At 41.8% G+C, this 22,398-nt stretch overlaps 2 protein-coding genes across 5 annotated transcripts in view; both read left to right on the forward strand.

Moving 5' to 3' along the window:
• The window catches only part of LOC128705649 (galactoside alpha-(1,2)-fucosyltransferase 2-like), a 40,206-nt gene extending 25,518 nt beyond the window's left edge, over nt 1-14,688 (forward strand). The window contains exons 5-7 of one of the 2 annotated variants that reach the window (XM_070082919.1): nt 7,339-7,814; nt 9,816-9,901; nt 13,156-14,688. In XM_070082919.1, the coding sequence (XP_069939020.1) occupies nt 7,339-7,814; nt 9,816-9,901; nt 13,156-13,346 (753 nt within the window). In that variant the 3' untranslated portion in view covers nt 13,347-14,688. Of the gene's footprint in view, nt 1-7,338; nt 7,815-9,484; nt 9,754-9,815; nt 9,902-13,155 lie in introns of those variants that run through there. The other variant, XM_070082920.1, reaches the window with a different exon arrangement.
• Nucleotides 14,689-14,968: 280 nt separating this feature from the next.
• Nucleotides 14,969-22,033, forward strand: LOC128685458 (uncharacterized). Of its 3 annotated transcripts, XM_053771991.1 has the most exons (5): nt 14,969-15,102; nt 18,583-18,684; nt 19,968-20,182; nt 20,795-20,956; nt 21,060-22,033. In XM_053771991.1, exons 3-5 carry the CDS (start codon nt 19,997-19,999, stop codon nt 21,936-21,938), a joined length of 1,227 nt encoding a protein of 408 aa, XP_053627966.1. In that variant the 5' UTR covers nt 14,969-15,102; nt 18,583-18,684; nt 19,968-19,996; the 3' UTR covers nt 21,939-22,033. The 3 variants fall into 3 exon arrangements, with proteins under 3 accessions (XP_053627966.1, XP_053627967.1, XP_053627968.1); XM_053771992.1 differs by lacking the exon at nt 18,583-18,684 and having other exon boundaries at nt 14,973-15,102; XM_053771993.2 differs by lacking the exons at nt 14,969-15,102; nt 18,583-18,684 and adding an exon at nt 15,334-15,486.
• The last annotated feature ends 365 nt before the right edge of the window (nt 22,034-22,398 follow it).

Below are 22,398 nucleotides of genomic sequence, written 5' to 3' on the forward strand. Positions count from 1 at the left end.
TGTAAGCTACTGCTGTACGCAGATGATAATGCTCTGTTAGTATCAGGTAAAGACCCACAACACATTGCTAATGTACTATCACTAATTACTGGGAGCGCTTGAGGTTCCTGAACCTGTACTCCCTGGAACGCAGGCGGGAGAGATACATGATTATATACACCTGGAATATCCTAGAGGGACTAGTACCGAACTTGCACACGAAAATCACTCCCTACGAAAGCAAAAGACTCGGTAGACGATGCAACATCCCCCCAATGAAAAGCAGGGGTGTCACTAGCACGTTAAGAGACAACACAATAAGTGTCAGGGGCCCAAGATTGTTCAACTGCCTCCCAGCATACATAAGGGGGATTACCAATAAACTCCTGGCAGTCTTCGAGCAGGCACCGGACAAGCACCTAAAGTCGGTACCTGACCAGCCGGGCTGTGGTTCGTACGTTGGACTGCGTGCAGCCAGCAGTAACAGCCTGGTTGATCAGGCCCTGATTCACCATGAGGCTTGGTCACAGACCGGGCCGCGGGGGCGTTGACCCCCGGAACTCTCTCCAGGTAAACTCCAGGTAAACTGTTCCGGAGAGATTCAGGGAAGCCAAGGTTACTCCTATCTTCACAAATAGTAGGTCTGAAGTCAGCAACTATAAGCCTGTCAGTATACTCAGTGTGATATCCAAAATTCTAGAGAAGGCGTTATACTGTCAAGTATTTAAGTATCTTAGTGACAAAAATATTCTCCATAGTTACCAGTAATGTTTTAGATCTTATACAACCGACACCTCCCTCATTAATTTGATGGACTACCTGAGAACTGAAATGTTGCTAGGGAATTTCATAGGTATGGTAACTTTAGACTTGCAAAAAGCCTTCGATAAGGTCAACCACAATATATTATGTAAGAAACTACAAGCTATCGGCATAGGATCTGTAGAATGGTTTAAGTCCTACCTGAGCAACAGGAAACAAATGATCAAGATTTATGGCCCGGTGGTCTGGTGGCTAAAGCTCCCGCTTCACACACGGAGGGCCCGGGTTCGATTCCCGGCGGGTGGAAATTCCGACACGTTTCCTTACACCTATTGTCCTGTTCACCTAGCAGCAAATAGGTACCTGGGTGTTAGTCGACTGGTGTGGGTCGCATCCTGGGGGACAAGATTAAGGACCCCAATGGAAATAAGTTAGACAGTCCTCGATGACGCACTGACTTTCTTGGGTTATCCTGGGTGGCTAACCCTCCGGGGTTAAAAATCCGAACGAAATCTTATCTTATCTTATCTTAAGATCAACAACACAGAATCAGAACCCCTGCCAGTAACATATGAGATTCCCCAAGGTAGTATTCTGGGTCCTTTACTCTTCATGTGTTACCTGAATGACATGCCTATCAATGTCAAATGTAAGCTACTGCTGTACGCAGATGATAATGCTCTGTTAGTATCAGGTAAAGACCCACAACACATTGCTAATGTACTATCACTAGAACTAGAGTCCTGTAGCAAGTGGTCAGTAGACAAAAATTATTATTGCACCTCGGTAAAACGGAAGCCATACTCTTTGGCACGAAGCATATATTGAAAAGGGTAAATATTTTTTAATGTCCAGTGTAATGGGGAACCCATTATTTCAGTAAATTCATTGAAATATTTGGGAATTCCCTTTGACCCAAGCATGTCATGAGAACTAAAAGGGAACAACAGTGTAGTAAAGAAAGCAAATGCCAGACTAAAGTTCCTAGATAGACAGGCACAGTGTCTACCTACTGAGGTTAGTAGGACCCTCTGTCTAGGTCTCATACAATGTATTGATCAAAAATAAAAATAAAAATGTTTATTTCCTTGTAAAGCTTAAAATGTGTGGTCAACATGTTATAAATTATTAATTACGAAGAAGGCAGCTACCATACCTTGGCATTTCGGGCAGACTACTACAATTTACTACAATATCTACTACGATATCTACAATATCTAATACTGATCCTTACTCTGTACTGATATAGGTTATGGAGCAGTACATTTGAACATACATTGTTAGATACATACATAATTTGATACATACCCAATTAGGTACATGCATAATTAGATTTATAATAAGGACGTAGTGCCTATCACATAACATTGCAAATGGTAAATTTAGTAATGGGATTGAATTTGTCTTGGTGTGACACACTGTTTCTATTAAAGCTCACATAATGGAAGAGTTTCTTAGGCAAACTTAGGACTAACTTCATATTTAATAGGCAATTGCTATATATTAGGAATTTTATATTTACAATCATTTGGGTGAGTGTAAGTGTAAATTAGGGGAAATTAGAGATAATGCGAGTAAGACTATAAGACATTATAGTGTGACTATAATGTATTATACATTACTCTTCCTCTTCATGACACTCTGCCTTAAAAAAACTGAAAGATAAGCTACAAATCACCTAGAACAAAATGGTGAGATTCACCCTGGACCTGAGTTCAAGAGTGCATGTATGCCAGGATGAATTACAACAACCGTACATGCTAAATGTTGGAGACAGAGTAATACAACTAAAGTTAAATTACGTTTATAAAATTGCTCACAACCAGTCTCCAGAATAACTGGCTGCCAATTTTGTTAAAGGCTGGGAACCAAAGTAATTACAGTGCTAGGGGGAGGGAGAACAACTATGCAGTACCTAGAGTCAGTGGCCAGGCTTCAAACACATTTTATTGTACAGCAATAAAGGAATGGAATAGACTACCTACACATGTCAAAGCCTCTCATAGCATGAGCCAGTTCAAAAAGAGAGCCAAAATGTACCTAATAAATATGGCTACTGAAAGGGAGGAGAGTGATTTCTTGTACAACTAACATACATGTACAGTGATCTCATACTGTATTTAATGTTAATGTAAATAACTGATTCTACCTTACCCCTGGTATATCTCCTTTCATTGTAACTACTTTTCAACTAGATGAGATACCTGTTTTTAACTTTTACATATAAATAATACTTATTATAAGGACTCCATTGGAAATAAATCACTTCGTCAGAGTTTTTTTTTTTTTTTTGGGGGGGGGGGAGTGGTTATATTGGGTAATCTACACATCTTCTGCTATGTATGATAATCTGTGTAACTGTATTTATGTGTACCTGAATAAAAAGTTACTTAATGGATGTCGCTCATGGAGTTATAAATTTAAAATATGCTACTGTTGACATTTTCATTAAATTAGTTATCATAGGTCTTTCAAAATTATATTAGACGTTCGATGAATAACATAGGCCAGCAGCAACAGCCTGGTTAATCAGACCCTGATACACAGCGAGGCCTGGTCACAGACCGGGAGAGGGGGCGTTGACCCCCGAAACCCTCTCCAGGTATATTCCAGGCATACAAACATAACAGATGCCCAAAATGAATAAAAACTGACATATTCTGAGGATGGTCGAGCAGCGTTGTATGATTCTTGTGGGTTCAGTGTTTAGTTATAATTATAATAATAATGAAAATATAAAGGACCCCAATGCAAATAAGTCACTCTGTCTGACTTTTTTGGGTTATCCCAGGTTCTCTACACATATGCTATGATAATCTATGTAACTGTGTTTGTGTATACCTGAATAAACTTACTCACTTAATGAGGAAGGTCGGAGGCCGATCGCTACAGCAGTATAGCATAAAATTATAATTTTCCGCTCTCTCTGGTCCACTAACATTAGAGAAGATGTGTATATTACTGGGGTAACTGTAGAAGAACATTTTTTTTTATATGCAGGCTTATAAATTAATAGCGCGATTCTCTCTCTCTCGAAAAAAAAAAAATGGTTTTAAAGTAATATGTTCGGATGCATTTTCCTCAATATCTCGGAAGTTATGGACCTATTTAATGAAAAAGCTCCATTAATTAATAATAAACGGATTAAGAGGATTTTCACAAGAAGCATTCAACTATGAATTTTTTACAAGCTGGTGAAAATTATTATTATAATTATTACAGTAATCATAACTAAGCACTAAACCCATAAGGGTCATACAAGGCAGAAACGGGTGAAAAGGGAAGATATTTTCCTAAATGTTAATAACATATACACTTTTTTTTTGGGGGGGAGGGGGGGAGACGAAAATAAGGTGTATTACAGGGGTCCTTGGCCCTCTTCTCTTTCTCCTATACATAAATGACCTACCAAATGCTTCGCAATTACTCAAACCCACACTTTTTGCAGATGACACTAATGGAAATAAGTCACTCTGTCTGACTTTTTTGGGTTATCCTAGGTTCTCTACACATATGCTGCTATGTATGATAATTCTATGTAACTGTATTGTGTATACCTGAATAAATTTACTTACTTACTTACTTACTTACGTCTTCTCTCACCCGAGCCCAGTCACGCTAGCCAATACTGTAAACACCGAATTACAGAAAATATCTACCTGGATGAGGACTAACAAACTTACACTAAACATTGACAAAACCTACTTCATTCAGTTTGGTAACAGAGCTACAGATGTACCTCTTAACATAACGATAAACGGATCACCTATCACAAAGCTAACAGAGGGAAAATTCTTAGAAATCCACCTTGATAATAGACTCAAATTTCATACACATATACAACAAATTTCTAAGAAAATTTCCAAGACTGTAGGCATACTATCGAAGATACTGTACTATGTTCCACAGTCAGCCCTCCTGGCCCTATATCACTCTCTTATTTACCCCTATCTCACCTATGGAATTTGTGCATGGGGCTCAACAACAATTAACCATCTCAGACCACTAATTACCCAACAAAAGGCTGCAGTTAGAATGATAACAAATTCTTACTACAGGCAGCACACTCCATCAATATTCAAAACACTCAACCTACTCACCATACAAAACATCCATACTTATTACTGCACCTATTACATACATAGAACACTTAACTCTGATATTAACCCTCCCCTCAAACATCTCCTTGCCAACCTCAACAGAACACATGACCATAACACAAGGCACAGATCACTCTTTGATGTTCCTCGTGTCCATCTCACACTATGCAAAAACTCAATGCACATAAAAGGCCCTAAAATCTGGAATTCATTACCTGTAAATATAAAAGAAACACTACCTGTTTATAAATTCAAGTCTCTTCTCAAATATCACTTACTCACCCAAAACCAAATAAATACTGAATAACTGAACCTTATAAATTGTATATCTTAAATGTTTCTCACAATTATATCACATAAATGTTAAACCTAAAACCCAATCTAACTTTATTATTTTTTAAATACACTACCTAACAGAATACTCCATATGACTGAATGTACAGCAATGCATGCAACCATATGACCTGTCTTTGTAATACTCACTTGTGCTTTATAGTAATCTGTTTACATTAATGTTTTATCACTGATTTCATCATTGCTTAGTTAATCTTAAGTTAATTTTAAGCCAGCCCGTAATGCTATGCATATAAGTGGCTTTGGCATGCTGCTCCTATCTGTATTTTTTTGTACCTCTGTATGTGTGCTCAAATTGTTAATAAATAAATAAATAAATAAATATTTCCCATCATGATTAAATTGGTTTAGCATTGTTTTATCAGTACCGAGTGTCCAAAACACTTTTGGCAGTGCAAGTACGTGCCGGCTTGCTGCCAAATCCAATTTTCAGTATATATATATATATATATATATATATATATATATATATATATATATATATATATATATATATATATATATATATATATAGATATATATATGCAATAAGATCACAGTAAATAGGTGATTTCAGAATATGCAAAACAACCACTGTGAAAGAATAGAGAAGTTCCAAGCGCTTTCGTGACTACTCACATTATCAAGGAACAATGAAAGTAAAGCATCAAAGGAAGGTATATAAAGGGGTAGCCCACATCTCACTATCAAATCCCACAACAACGAAACACCTGACGCGAGACAGCAGGCCCGCCGGCCGAACTAGACAGGTCCTTCATACAACCCACCAACAAACTATTCTACCCAAGAAATAAGAATTTCAAAAAATTATTATTTGTCCAATGTATTATTAAATTCTTCCCAAATTCTACTAATTATAAATGTATCTAATTTATATAAATCAAAGGAAATATTCATATTAATGTCAAAACTGCTTTTTATGAAAAGCAGTTTTATAAAATATGAATAATAATATGAATATTTCCTTTGATTTATATAAATTAGATCCATTTATAATTAGTAGAATTTGGGAAGAATTTAATAATACATTGGACAAATAATAATTTTTTAAAATTCTTATTTCTTAGGTAGAATAGTTTGTTGGTGGGTTGTATGAAGGACCTGTCTAGTTCGGCCGGCGGGCCTGCTGTCTCGCGTCAGGTGTTTCGTTGTTGTGGGATTTGATAGTGAGATGTGGGCTACCCCTTTATATACCTGACTTTGATGCTTTACTTTCATTGTTCCTTGATAATGTGAGTAGTCACGAAATCGCTTGGAACTTCTCTATTCTTTCACAGTGGTTGTTTTGCATATATATATATATATATATATATATATATATATATATATATATATATATATATATATATATATATATATATATATATATATATCACTTTTGGCTGATCTTAATGAATCTTTTATATGAAGAGAAGCCATGTACGCTTATTCAAACAAACAAAAATAAACGAAATCGGACGAAAAAAAAAGTACTGTGCACCTGCACAGTGGCTCGCATGCCACATGCCTTTTCTTCTTCCTTGAGTATCTTAGAAACTGCTCATCTCCTGGGATCTTGACGCACAACAATGTCTCGAGTTTACAGAGAATGGTTGGAAAGCACAACACATCCAGTGAGCGGCAATTCTGTTAGCGAAAACGCCTTGTTAATGAGAGAAGTCAGAGGAGAATGGCCAGGCTGGTTCAAGGTGACAGGAAGACGACAGCCTCTCAAGTAACCACGTGTTACAACAACGGTATGCGGAAAAGCATCTCTGTACACGTCGAACCTTGAAATGAGTGGATTATACAGTAGCAAACACCGGGTACCGCTCCTCTCAGCCAAGACTAGTAAACTGAGGCTACAGTGGGCACTGGCTCACCAAAACTGGACAGTTAAAGATTGGAAAAACATCACCTGGTCTGACAAATCACGATTTCTGTTGCGATGTGCAGATGGTATGGTCAGAATTTGACTTAATCCTTTGGGATGTGGCTGAACAGAAGATTTACAGTATATGTGCAGCCAGAACTAGAAGGGTGTACTTAATAAAGTAGCCAGTGAGCGTATGTTAATATATTGTGTCATATCTGTTAATATGTTATATCTGTTAATTCGTAGAGTGCATTATGAAATGGATACACTCTTGCATCTTGCTTGCAGGCGTCGATCCACGGGGAGATGGAGAAGTACATAGGTCAGTTCTTCCACAGGTTGACCCTGCCCGTGCAAGACAGCCACCGCTCCCACAACTACACCATCAAACTACACTACGATGATATCTACAAGACACTTGTTACCAGGGTCAACAACAATGGACCACCGCCTGATGCACCGTATCCCTACCCTATCAATCAATCTATTTACATCTATAACAACCCTTGCCCCCCGGACGTACTGCTTCCATTCAGAGGTCAATTTCGCCAAGAGTTTACCTTCAGAGAAGATATCGTTGATAAGGCTAGAAAACACATTGACGAAGCTATCCGCATGCAGAGTCATCTGGCCGACAAAAATTTGACCAAAATCACGGTTCATGTTCGCCGTAAAGATTACATTAAATTTCTCAAGGAGAGGTTTAATCTAGAACCAGTGGAAAAATCTTATTTTGAAAGAGCGTTTGATTTCTTCAGGCAAAGGTACGTGCAAATAACCGTTTGATATTTAATTTTAAATTTCATTATTTCATTCAAAGGAATTTTGAGTCATTGAGGTAATTCAAGAATATGTATAAATTCTAGACACAAACATTTTTGTATAATAAAGGTTGGGCAGCGCTGAAATAAAGGAAGAGGCACTAGTTTCATGTCTGGGGATACCTCATCTCACTCGCACTAGTTTCATGTCTGGGGATGCCTCATCTCACTCGCACTAGTTTCATGTTTGGGGATACCTCATCTCACTCGCACTAGTTTCATGTTTGGGGATACCTCATCTCACTCGCACTAGTTTCATGTCTGGGGATACCTCATCTCACTCGCACTAGTTTCATGTTTGGGGATACCTCATCTCACTCGCACTAGTTTCATGTTTGGGGATACCTCATCTCACTCGCACTAGTTTCATGTCTGGGGATACCTCATCTCACTCGCACTAGTTTCATGTTTGGGGATACCTCATCTCACTCGCACTAGTTTCATGTCTGGGGATACCTCATCTCACTCACACTAGTTTCATGTTTGGGGATACCTCATCTCGCACTAGTTTCATGTCTGGGGATACCTCATCTCACTCGCACTAGTTTCATGTTTGGGGATACCTCATCTCACTCGCACTAGTTTCATGTTTGGGGATACCTCATCTCACTCGCACTAGTTTCATGTTTGGGGATACCTCATCTCACTCGCACTAGTTTCATGTTTGGGGATACCTCACCTCACTCGCACTAGTTTCATGTTTGGGGATACCTCACCTCACTCGCACTAGTTTCATGTTTGGGGATACCTCATCTCACTCGCACTAGTTTCATGTTTGGGGATGCCTCATCTCACTCGCACTAGTTTCATGTCTGGGGATACCTCACCTCACTCGCACTAGTTTCATGTTTGGGGATACCTCATCTCACTCGCACTAGTTTCATGTTTGGGGATACCTCACCTCACTCGCACTAGTTTCATGTTTGGGGATACCTCATCTCACTCGCACTAGTTTCATGTTTGGGGATACCTCATCTCACTCGCACTAGTTTCATGTTTGGGGATACCTCATCTCACTCGCACTAGTTTCATGTTTGGGGATACCTCACCTCACTCGCACTAGTTTCATGTTTGGGAATGCCTCACCTCACTCGCACTAGTTTCATGTTTGGGGATACCTCATCTCGCACTAGTTTCATGTTTGGGGATACCTCATCTCACTCGCACTAGTTTCATGTCTGGGGATACCTCATCTCACTCACACTAGTTTCATGTTTGGGGATACCTCATCTCGCACTAGTTTCATGTCTGGGGATACCTCATCTCACTCGCACTAGTTTCATGTTTGGGGATACCTCATCTCACTCGCACTAGTTTCATGTTTGGGGATACCTCGTCTCACTCGCACTAGTTTCATGTTTGGGGATACCTCACCTCACTCGCACTAGTTTCATGTTTGGGGATACCTCATCTCACTCGCACTAGTTTCATGTTTGGGGATACCTCACCTCACTCGCACTAGTTTCATGTTTGGGGATAACTCATCTCACTCGCACCAGTTCGTATAGAGAAACATCCCAGGAATAATATGGGAACATACGCAGATAAAAACACGCACATTTAAAAGCATGTTAGTGCATATAAGAAACATAATCATCCTAGTCTCTTAAGAGAGTCCCTGAGCCCGTGTTTCTGGTGACTAGTGATGAACCTACCGTAAGTGGTGCTTTGAGTTGTGATCTTAATGTGTTAGAGAGTCCCTGAGCCCGTGTTTCTGGTGACTAGTGATGAACCTACCGTAAGTGGTGCTTTGAGTTGTGATCTTAATGTGTTACAGAGTCCCTGAGCCCGTGTTTCTGGTGACTAGTGATGAACCTACCGTAAGTGGTACTTTGAGTTGTGATCTTCTTAATGTGTTACAGAGTCCCTGAGCCCGTGTTTCTGGTGACTAGTGATGAACCTACCGTAAGTGGTACTTTGAGTTGTGATCTTAATGTGTTACAGAGTCCCTGAGCCCGTGTTTCTGGTGACTAGTGATGAACCTCGGTGGTGCAGAGAAAATCTTATACAACCAGATGTTATCCACGTCGGTGAGTTAAACCTAACCTTGTAGCACCAGTAGTAACAATATCAGTAACAGCTACTGTTGTTGTAGTATAAGTAGTGGTAGTCGAAGTAGCTGTAGTACTAGGATCAGCAGAATAAACAGAAATAATATTGTAAGTGACAACAATAACAACAGTATTAGCAACAGTAGTAGTAGTGGTAGTAGTAGTAGTAGCAGCAGCAGCAGCAGCAACAACAGTAGAAGTAGTAGCAGTAATGGTAGCAGCAATACTAGTAGCATAAGCAGTAGCAACAACGCTAATAGTAGTAGCAGGAACACTGGTAGTATCAGTAGTAGTAGCAGCAACACTTGTAGCATCAGTAGTACTAGCAGCAACACTAGTAGCATCAGCAGTACTAGCAGCAACACTAGTAGCATCAGTAGTAGTAGCAGCAACACTAGTAGCATCAGTAGTACTAGCAACAACACTAGTAGCATCAGTAGTACTAGCAGCAACACTAGTAGCATCAGCAGTACTAGCAGCAACACTAGTAGCATCAGTAGTAGTAGCAGCAACACTAGTAGCATCAGCAGTACTAGCAGCAACACTAGTAGCATCAGTAGTAGTAGCAGCAACACTAGTAGCATCAGTAGTACTAGCAGCAACACTAGTAGCATCAGCAGTACTAGCAGCAACACTAGTAGCATCAGTAGTAGTAGCAGCAACACTAGTAGCATCAGTAGTACTAGCAACAACACTAGTAGCATCAGTGGTACTAGCAGCAACACTAGTAGCATCAGTAGTACTAGCAACACTAGTAGCATCAGTAGTACTAGCAGCAACACTAGTAGCATCAGTAGTACTAGCAGCAACAGTAGTACTAGCAGCAACACTAGTAGCATCAGCAGTACTAGCAGCAACACTAGTAGCATCAGTAGAACTAGCAACACTAGTAGCATCAGTACTAGCAGCAACACTAGTAGCATCAGTAATACTAGCAGCAACTAGTAGCATCAGTAGTACTAGCAACACTAGTAGCATCAGTACTAGCAGCAACACTAGTAGCATGAGTACTAGCAGAAACACTAGAAGCATCAGTAGTACTATCAGCAACACTAGTAGCATCAGTACTAGCAGCAACACTAGTAGCATCAGTAGTACTAGCAGCAACACTAGAAACATCAGTAGTAGTAGCAGCACTAGTAGCATCAGTAATACTAGCAGCAACACTAGTAGCATCAGTAGTACTAACAGCAACACTAGTAGCATCAGTAGTACTAGCAACACTAGTTGCATCAGTAGTACTAGCAGCAACACTAGTAGCATCAGTAGTACTAGCAGCAACACTAGTAGCATCAGTAGTACTAGCAGCACTAGTAGCATCAGTAATACTAGCAGCATCAGTAGAACTAGCAGCAACACTAGTAGCATCAGTACTAGCAGCAACACTAGTAGCATCAGTAGTACTAGCTGCAACACTAGTAGCATCAGTAGTACTAGCAGCAACACTAGTAGCATCAGTACTAGCAGCAACACTAGTAGCATCAGTAATACTAGCAGCAACAGTAGTACTAGCAGCAACACTAGTAGCATCAGTATTAGCAGCAACACTAGTAGCATCAGTAGTACTAGCAGCAACACTAGTAGCATCAGTAGTACTAGCAGCAACTAGTAGCATCAGTAGTACTATCAGCAACACTAGTAGCATCAGTACTAGCAGCAACACTAGCATCAGTACTAGCAGCAACACTAGAAGCATCAGTAGTACTAGCAGCAACACTAGTAGCATCAGTAATACTAGCAACACTAGTAGCATCAGTAGTACTAGCAGCAACACTATTAGCATCAGTAATACCAGCAACACTAGTAGCATCAGTAATACTAGCAGCAACACTAGTGACATCAGTAATACTAGCAGCAGCACTAGTAGCATCAGTAATACTAGCAACACTAGTAGCATCAGTAGTACTAGCAGCAACACTAGAAGCATCAGTAGTAGTAGCAACACTAGTAGCATCAGTAATACTAGCAGCAACACTAGTAGCATCAGTAGTACTAGCAACACTAGTTGCATCAGTAGTACTAGCAGCAACACTAGTAGCATCAGTAGTACTAGCAGCAACACTAGTAGCATCAGCAGTACTAGCAACACTAGTAGCATCAGTAATACTAGCAGCAACACTAGCAGCATCAGTAGAACTAGCAGCAACACTAGTAGCATCAGTACTAGCAGCAACACTAGTAGCATCAGTAGTACTAGCAGCAACACTACGAGCATCAGCAGTAGTAACACTAGTAGCATCAGTAATACTAGCAGCAGCACTAGTAGCATCAGTAGTACTAGCAGCAACACTAGTAGCATCAGTGCTAGCAGCAACACTAGTATCATCAGTACTAGCAGCAACGCTAGTAGCATCAGTACTAGCATCAACACTGGTAGCATCAGTAGTACTAGCAGCAACACTAGTAGCATCAGTAGTACTAGCAGCAACACTAGTAGCATCAGTAATACTAGCAGCAGCACTAGTAGCATCAGTAGTACTAGCAGCAACACTAGTAGCATCAGTGCTAGCAGCAACACTAGTAGCATCAGTGCTAGCAGCAACACTAGTAGCATCAGTACTAGCAGCAACGCTAGTAGCATCAGTACTAGCATCAACACTGGTAGCATCAGTAGTACTAGCAGCAACACTAGTAGCATCAGTAGTACTAGCAGCAACACTAGTGGCATCAGTAGTACTAGCAGCAACACTAGTAGCATCAGTAGTACTAGCAGCAACTATAGTAACTTCAGTACTAGTAACAGCCATAGTATCAGTAGTAGTAACAGCAGCCATTGTAGCATCAGTAGTAGCAGTATCATCAGTAGTAGCAGTATCATCAGTAGAAGCAGTATCATCAGTAGTAGCAGTATCATCAGTAGTAGCAGTATCATCAGTAGTAGCAGTATCATCAGTAGTAGCAGTATCATCAGTAGTAGCAGTATCATCAGTAGAAGCAGTATCATCAGTAGTAGCAGTATCATCAGTAGAAGCAGTATCATCAGTAGTAGCAGTATCATCAGTAGAAGTAGAAGCAGTAGAAATTTTAAGACTGATATCAATAGCTGCTGATAGCAGCATTAGCAGTAGCAGCAGTAGTAACAGCAATAGCAGTAGCAGAAATAGCGGCAGTGGGTACATGGCTGGTATCAACAGTAATAGGAGCAGCATCAACGCCCACACCACTAGCAGGTAAAAAGCTAATCTCGCTTCTTTGAGCGGAGAACTTGAAACCACTCCTCCTTCTGCCTGCAGGATCTAACGATTCTGTGGTTGACCTGGCTCTCCTGACCCTGGGAGACCACCACGTCATCACCTACGGCACCTACGGTTTCGTAGGTGCCTTCCTCGGCAGGGGAACCATAGTCTACCCTGAGTCTGAAAACAGCTGGCCTTTCTTCCGCTGCATCAACTCGACCATCTACCAGCCCATCCCGAGAGACTGAGAATGTGTCTGACATCAACCAGCAGCTGACCTCAAGAGATTAAGAATCTATTGTCATTAGTTAGCAAATTCTAAGAGATTAGTAATTTGACACTATTCAGAGATTAATAGGTTACCTGGCAGCAACCAGACGATCATTTGAGATTAATATCCTTCAAGAGGGAAGGAGGGGGGTTCCCTCGATGCTGGAGAAAGATTCTCGAGTCAAGGTATGGGAGCAACCCCTACCTTTCCTCGTATCAAACCTGATTATCACTCATTTCCTATGGCTCTGTAGGACTTTTTGGCGTTTTTCCAATAATAATAATAATAATAACAGCGCTGCAGGGCAGGGGGTGTGGCTGGAGCAGAAAATAGCCAGGGGTGTACAGGACCCATTGGGTCAAACTACGCAATGTGCCTCAAAAGGCACATTGCGTAGTTTGACCCACGTGTAGTGTACTATCGCTTCGATACGTCAGTTAGGCACACTGGCGTCGTCATTAACCTCCATTACTATATCTTGATATTTGTCGACGATCTTCTCATGCATCTGGGTTGACAGGAACTTCGCAAACAAGCTGGTGGCCCCATTTAGTGCTACACCATAAAGCTCCTCGTGGTCAGTCCCATATGTGTTCTTGATGATGGCTGGTAACAACACACTGGGTGTTATGGCCCCTTCAGTAGCTCTATGCCCACTGTAACAAGCCTCTACAGATCCTCTGCCATGGCACACACAGACCAATTACACAGGTGAAGGTGTTGGGAGCTCCAAGTACACGTCCGCCCCTGCCACTGTCATGGCGGCGAATAAAAAAGTTACCATCCACCTGGAACATATTAGTTTGAAAGCCTATCGACTACATATAGCCTATTTAGAATACATTCCACTTAGACACAAAAATCCAGGATATTTAAATTAATAAAATTAATTCTCAGTTTGCTGGTTTATTAGTGTTAAAGCCAGTCAACTGCCAGGTCACTGAGGTTGCACATCACTTGCACACCACCAGTCAAGAGTACTTTAATCCCTGAAATAGGAATTGAGTAAACACTGAGCATGTATGCGCTGTGAGAGCCTTCCTTTGTTGGATGTAGAGGTTATTATTTCAGGAGCACCTGTTACGTCCTGACACAGTCACTTGACAACTAGGAAGATAAATATTTCAGTCTGCCTTCACCTCACTGCTCTGTAAATATCACAACTACTACTGTTGCTATTCCTACTATCACCTTCGCCTCACCTTTTTTTAGGATACTCGTATTTTCTGATGTAATATGTAACATGGCCATATATTGACTTGATAACAGCCGCCTGTATGAACCAAACATTGTCTTTAAAATAAAGGCTTAGAGATGCACACTTGAGTTTGAATACCCTGTGTAGGGTCTGCCAACCCGGTTCCATATATACACTACACACCAATCAAGGTACTGATTGAATATACACAGGTGAGAGCCGGTGACATGAAGTAAACCTTGTATATCAGTCGCTGGCTCTTTCAAACCTTCTTTTATCTGTTAAAATAAAATATAATTCGGAATTATGTACTTTCTTAGTTTGGTATACACTTTTGAGAAAATTATTTACGAGTGAATCACAGGGAGTGGGGTAGCGACTTTAAGCGCTAGTTGGCACCTGCAGTGTTGTGCTGGTGGTGGAGGTGGCTCACTAACAGTGTTGGACTGTGTTGGTGGTGCCAGCAGTGTAAACACAGTTGACACCAGGGAACGGCACCACTCGCTCGTTACTTGGAAATCTCTGTGCCAATTTCGTTAGTTTTGTTTGTTTTTCTCTATATTATGACAGTGTTAGAGTGTACAGGTCACACTAGCTTCCTAGTAACAATTGTCTCTGTGTTCCATGTTACATTTTGGTAACCAGCATTTTAATTATCTTTTAAACGTATTACATACAAGTGTTTTAAGCGTATAATGAGGTTGTTATTTATATTAAAGAACTTTGTGTATGTATGTGTGTTTGCACAGCTGACACATCGCAAATGTTTTATTAGTAAAATACAAACTTTGATCCATTGACATGTGTTAAGGTGCTGACCTGACATACAGATCTGTTATTCATTAGAACGACTGCCTCTCAGTGGATTTAGTGAAAACTTCAGATAATCACCAGTGAATTACGCTAAAATGTAGCTGTGGTAAGTGTGATGTGGCTCGGGGCAACAATCTCAGCCTCGCAGTCACTGGTAAGTGTGATGTGGCTCGGAGCAACAATCTCAGCTTCGCAGTCACTGGTAAGTGTGATGTGGCTCGGAGCAACAATCTCAGCCTCGCAGTCACTGGTAAGTGTGATGTGGCTCGGAGCAACAATCTCAGCCTCGCAGTCACTGGTAAGTGTGATGTGGCTCGGAGCAACAATCTCAGCCTCGCAGTCACTGACCTGAAACGAAAGTGAAATTCAAAGTTTGTTGACGGCGCTCGGTCACTGCCCTCTGTCAGCCTTGCTGTCACTGCCACGCTTTCTAAAACGGCTAACGTTTCGTGCATAGTGAAGTTGGTCTTAAAGTGTGCAGTGGAAGAAACGTGGCAGTTTGGGCAGTCGTCAAGTTTGCAGCACCACAGACGTGCTGCTGGATCCATCTCACACACATCCGGCAACATGATCTGATAAGATCATCTCTACTCATCCCAAACATTTTTGTTGTTTTCAAGGTTCCTGAAAGACAGCAATTACACTAGAGCGAGGCAGCCTGGTGATTACGAAGGAAGTTTGAGGTTTTCAGTGTTGGGACCAGGAGGTCATACAGTCCTCTCTGATATAGTTCTCGCATGCACACCTACCCCGCACGAACCCCCTTCCCCCCACCCACCCACCCAGCACGCACACACGGATAGAGTAGTAATGCTCCATTAAAAATAACTTGTGCCGTTAAATGACTTGGGATATACAAGGACAACTAGATTACAAAGAACGGTTGGTAGTGCACTCGGTTCAGTGTTCTGGTTCGATCCCCAGTACGGGTGGAAACATTAGGAGTGTTTACCCCTGCTGTCCCTGTTCACCTAGCAGTAAGTAGATATCTGGGTGTTAGTTGTCTGATGTGAGTGGCATCCTGGGGTGGTGGTAGTATACCATAGATAGGACTGAGCTTTGAAATGAGCCAAGGTAGGATAACTCCTCTTAAACCTGTAAAACTGGTGTAACAAATAGGGGAGGGGGAATATACATAATGCTTTGGAACTGTATTTTAAGATAAGCTCCGTCAGGAAACAGGACAAGTTTCCTAACGCAGGTCCTAGTCACATGATGAACCGCCACTGGAGCTCTCGGTCATCTGACAGAGGTTTTCCACTGGCTTACACCTCCGTCCCCCTCTATTTAATACCCTAGGATAAATACAAAAAAAAAATTATTTTTCAACACCTAATTAGGTTGTATGCAAGAAAAGAGTTCTTCAGATCATCAGTTCTCGACGCACCAACACTACTTCTAACAAAGTTAATCAATCCCGAGAGCCACGTTGCATTGAACGTTTCCAAGGTACTGGCACAAATTAACACTAGAGTCGCCATCACATCCAGCACTTCCATAAGGAACAAAATCGAACCACCATGAACCAGTCAATGCAGGAGTTTATGCCTTGTGGAGGCTGTGACAGGATATATATATATAGGTGAAACAGGAAGGAACCTCGAAACACGCCTCAATGAACACATTAACGCATGCAGTCAGACACAAAAGCAAGTAGTGGAGCAGCATAATCAACCAATAATCTAATATATGCAAGATACATAATTTTTACAATTTTAACATTAGCACCATACCTGGGGTGAAACCCAGCCACAACTCTAAGTGCTCTTAGTCTTTCTTTGTATTGGCGACAAAGTCTTGTTACAACAGGTCCAAGTAGTGGAACCTCAAAGCCTAGATACCTGTATCTGCTTACATATTCTAGAAGAGACCCATCATGCAATTGGATCTGACGAACTGTGCCTCTCTGTCGAGGAGGTTACCTGGAGGTTACCTTACCTGGAGGTTACCTGGAGGTTATTCCGGGGATCAACGCCCCCGCGGCCCGGTCCATGACCAGGCTTCCCGATGGATCAGGGCCTGATCAACTAGGCTGTTACTGCTGGCCGCACGCAGTCCAACGTACGAGCCACAGCCCGGCTGATCCGGCACTGACTTTAGGTATCTGTCCAGCTCTCTCTTGAAGGCAGCCAGGGGTTTATTGGCAATTCCCCTAATGCTTGATGGGAGGCTGTTGAACAGTTTTGGGCCCCGGACACTTATGGTGTTTTCTCTTAGTGTACCAATGGCGCCCCTACTTTTTATTGGGGGCATTTTGCATCGCCTGCCCAGTCTTTTACTTTCGTAGGGAGTGATTTCTGTGTGCAGATTTGGGACCATTCCTTCCAAGATTTTCCAAGTGTAGATTATGATGTCTCTCCCTCCTGCGTTCCAACGAGTACAAGTCAAGTGCTTCCAAGCGTTCTCAGTAGTTAAGGTGCTTGACAGAACTTATACGTGCAGTAAAGAATCTCTGTACACTCTCTAGATCTGAGATTTCACCTGCTTTGAATGGGGATGTTAATGTACAGCAGTATTCCAGCCTAGAGAGAACAAGTGATTTGAAAAGGATCATCATGGGCTTGGCATCTCTCGTTTTGAAAGTTCTCATTATCCATCCTATCATTTTCTTTGCACGTGCGATCGTGGCACTGTTGTGATCCTTGAAAGTGAGATCCTCAGACATTACTATTCCCAGGTCCCTTACATTATTTTTCCGCTCTATTGTATGGCCGGAGTCGGTAGTATACTATGTTCTAGTTATTATCTCCTCCAGTTTTCCATAACGGAGTAGTTGGAATTTGTCCTCATTGAACATCATATTGTTTACCGTTGCCCACTGGAAAACTTTGTTTATATCTTCTTGGAGGTTAACCGCGTCCTCAGCAGATGACAGCCTCATGCAGATCCTAGTATCATCCGCAAAGGATGATACGGTGCTGTGGTGTATATCTCTGTTTATGTCTGATATGAGGATAAGGAATAAGATGGGGGCGAGTACTGTGCCTTGTGGAACAGAGCTCTTCACTATGGCAGCCTCCGATTTAACTGTGTTGACCACTACTCTTTGTGTTCGATTTGTTAGGAAGTTGAAGATCCATCTCCCCACTTTCCCAGTTATTCCTTTAGCACGTATTTTATGGGCTATTACGCCATGATCGCATTTGTCAAATGCTTTTGCAAAGTCTGTGTATATTATATCTGCATTCTGATTTTCTTCCAGTGCATCCAAGGCCATGTCATAGTGATCCAGTAGTTGTGAGAGGCAGGAGCGACCTGCCCTGAACCCATGTTGCCCTGGATTGTGCAGATTTTGGGAATCCAGGTGATTTGCAATCCTATTGAGTATCTTTGTTTTATCAGTAGAGATTATCAACCCCAGGTCCTGACACGAGGCTAGTACATGATTAAGAATGTTTTGAGTGTTGGAGAATCCGGTGGTGTGAATCATTATATCATCAGCAAAACTAATCATATAATGATGGGGCTGACTAGGCATAGCATTAAGTAATTCATTAATTAGAATATTGAACAGTGTGGGACTGAGCACACCTCCCTGTGGGGTTCCTAATTCAAAGTCTTTAGTTACACTTCTATGTCCCTGGAACAACACAGACGATTTTCTGTTGGACAGGTAGCCTATAATCCAGCGGAGAAGCCATCCTCCAACATCCATTCTGGCAAGTTCACTAATGATTACATGTCGGTTGGCTACATCGAAAGCGGATTTAAAGTCAAGGAAGGTAGTGTATGAGCTGTCAGTGTGCAGGGTGAGAAAGGTGGCTATGCAATGATGCATGCTCCTTCCATGCATGAAACCATGTAACCGGGGAGACAAAAATTTTGATTCTGTACATGAGACTATTAAGAATCATTCTCTTAAATGTTTTACACAAGCAGCTAGTAAGAGATATTGGGCGAAAATACCGGAGCTGGAACAAATACAGATATCGTTTACGGCTCACACTGAGCCAGTAAAGCACCTAAACTACTGGGAACGCCTGCAAGTCTTGAACATGTATTAATTGGAGCGGAGGAGAGAGAGGTACATGATAATATATACCTGGAAGGTACTCGAGGGCTTGGTCCCAAATCTGCACACTGCCATAACATACTGGAGTGAGAGATATGGTAGGAAGTGTAAAATAAACCCAGTGAGGAGCAGGGGTGCGGTGGGGACAATAAGAGAACACTGTATCAACATCCGGGGTCCCAGACTTTTCAACATCTTACCAGAAGATATCAGAAACACTGCTGGAACAAGTGTTGAAGCCTTCAAGAGGAAACTGGACAAGTATCTTCACCAGGTGCCAGATCAACCAGGCTGTGATGGATATGTGGGGCAGCGGGCCTCCAGCAGCAACAGCCTGGTTGACCAGGCAAGCACCAGACGAGCCTGGCCCATGGCCGGGCTCAGAGAGTAGATAAAGTCTCGAAACTCTTCAAAGGTATATCAAAGGTATTTACCCAGTAAAAACAAACTGAGGGTTAATTTTTTTCCCTCTCTCCCCCAGACTGACCCGCCTAACATAACCTCCCCTTTCAAACTATATTGAGACGAAACGTTATCTAAATAATGCTGCTTATAGCGGCAATTTAATATTACAGGTGTGGAGGCAGTTGTTTCACGTGCACACATGGCGGTGTACAGCGTGTTGCGGTACTATGTGGGGCCGCCCGTGATGGTGGTGACGACGTGCGTGGGCGTGCAGTACCTGGCTCAGGTGGGCGGTGATGGTACTAACAGCTGGAGCATGCTAGGGGACGCCCACTCCTGGACGGTGGTCCTCTTTACTCTACTGTGGGCGCTGCTCTCACTTTGGGTATGTTCAGCTGGTGTCATCTTTCAGTAAATCTCGCATGTTAAGCATTCTGTCTGGTGTAGCAGAGGAGCTACAAGTAAGCATTATTGTAGGCTTAAGTCCCAACACTTAAACTAAGCCTTTTCTTTAGTTCCCTCTGTAAAATAAGCCTTTTGTTTCCACGTATACAAAATCAGCCTTTCATAATTATCCATGTATTAAACTGATATTTTAAACTGACGGAATATGAGTAAATTGGACGTGTATGCTTAGAGGTATTAATACTAGTCTTCAAATATTTCATGGATTACTCTCAAACCTTTGTCAGCTGTGAATCCAATCTTGGCAGCTTTCTGTTTACCCGGAAATGTTGTACCGATATGCAAGTGTAAATATCGTGTAGATGTAAACTGAATGTTTAAAAAAATAATTATGGTGTCTGTGAAGTGGTATTGTATAATGTAAAAAAATGCTTAATTGTAAGAATGCAAGTTTTTACCTTTTTCTTTACATAATCCATTAGCCAGTTATTTTGGACAGCGCAGAGATTAGCAGATTTTTTTAAGATAGGTGTTCCTTAAGGAGAGCTGGTTAGTACATAGAAGAGAATGAAACGGTACTTTTGTATTTCAGGTCCCTGGCAAGGTATTCAGCGGCCCCCAAACTCACTTCGGCTACACACCCGTCTACAAGGCTAACGGCTTCCAGTTCTTCTTGGTTTCTTTGGCTGCCTTCTTCCTGCTAGTCACCTGCTACCCTTATGTCTCCCGTGACATATTTCATAACTTCCAAAATGTAAAAAAGCGGAATTAGTAACTTTTATTATTACCAGTGGTTATAAACTATGTCAAAACTAATTCCATTTTATTCAACCAGACTTTACTGGTGCTTGTTTCAGATACTTGCATCGTGCAACATCTTGGCTTTCGTGCTGTGCATATACCTGCTCGTGAAAGGGAAGAAATGGCCAGAATCGACGGAGGCGATTGAGTCCAAACCGCTGTTGTACGAGTTCTACCGTGGGATGGAGTTGCATCCAAGACTGCTTGGGGTAGACGTCAAGCAACTTACCAACTGCAGGTTCGGTCTTCTCGCCTGGGAACTGCTGGTGGTCTCTTTCTTCTTGGCTGGCTGGGAGAAGAATGGCTTCAGTATGGGGCACCTGGTGTGTGCCACGCTCCAGACCATATACCTGGGCAAGTTTTTCTGGTGGGAGACGGGTTACTTCAATACATTAGACATTATCCTGGACCGTGCGGGTTACTACATCTGCTGGGGGTGTCTTGTGTTTGTACCCTCCCTATACACGTACTCTTCCTACTATCTCGTGGCTCACCCTCCTCAGGTATCTGCGAGCACTGCCACGCTCTTCTTCATACTAGGCGTGTGCGCGATACTGTTGAACTATCGCATTGACTGGGAGAAAGAACACTTCCGCGCTCATGATGGCAAGTGTTCCCTCTGGGGACGACCAGTTACTTACATAGAAGCGCAGTACAAGAGTGCTACTGGCCATAAGTACTCTAAATTGCTTACCTCCGGGTCTTGGGGCGTGGCCAGACATCTGAACTACACTCTAGAGTTGTTACTCTCCTTAGCCTGGTGCCTGCCAGGGCTCGGGTATGGTGTGTGGCCTTTTTTGTACGTGATCTTCCTTACTGTGCTCCTTGTTCACAGAGTCTTCAGAGACGAAGAAAAGTGTCGAGCCAAGTACGGCTCAGCTTGGGACAAGTACTGCAAGGAAGTTCCCTATCGTATGATTCCCAGAGTCTTTTGAGTTTGCTGTGATATATCCACCATTATTTTTTCAATAAATACTGACTACTGTATTATATATATTTAATGTAAATGTACAAATACATATAAATTAAGGTTCGTTTTTAATTAATCCTATTAGGTGAACAAAAAAATATATTTATATATATAGCAAGTAATGAAAACTAAACCGTATTTATCAGTCACTGTATCCCACAGAAGATATTTAATTACGTATGAAAATTAGTTACACACGAATAATTAGTTCACTTATTCTAACTAATTTTTGATCTACTAATATTTTTAGAAGCTGTTTAGAATGTGGATATAAAGGAGTGTCAGAGGAACCTTCCCTTGTAGGTTGGCCGGTGGTGTCCCGGCCCAGGTCTTCTCTTTTCACTCCGTCTCTTGTATACTCCTAAACCTCGCTAGTGTGATCCCCCCCCCCCTCAAGGGAGGTTCCTTGGCGCTGCTGAGGGGCT

The sequence above is a fragment of the Cherax quadricarinatus genome, chromosome 8, assembly GCF_038502225.1.
Source record: "Cherax quadricarinatus isolate ZL_2023a chromosome 8, ASM3850222v1, whole genome shotgun sequence".
In the NCBI taxonomy this organism is placed as follows: Eukaryota; Metazoa; Arthropoda; class Malacostraca; order Decapoda; family Parastacidae; genus Cherax; species Cherax quadricarinatus.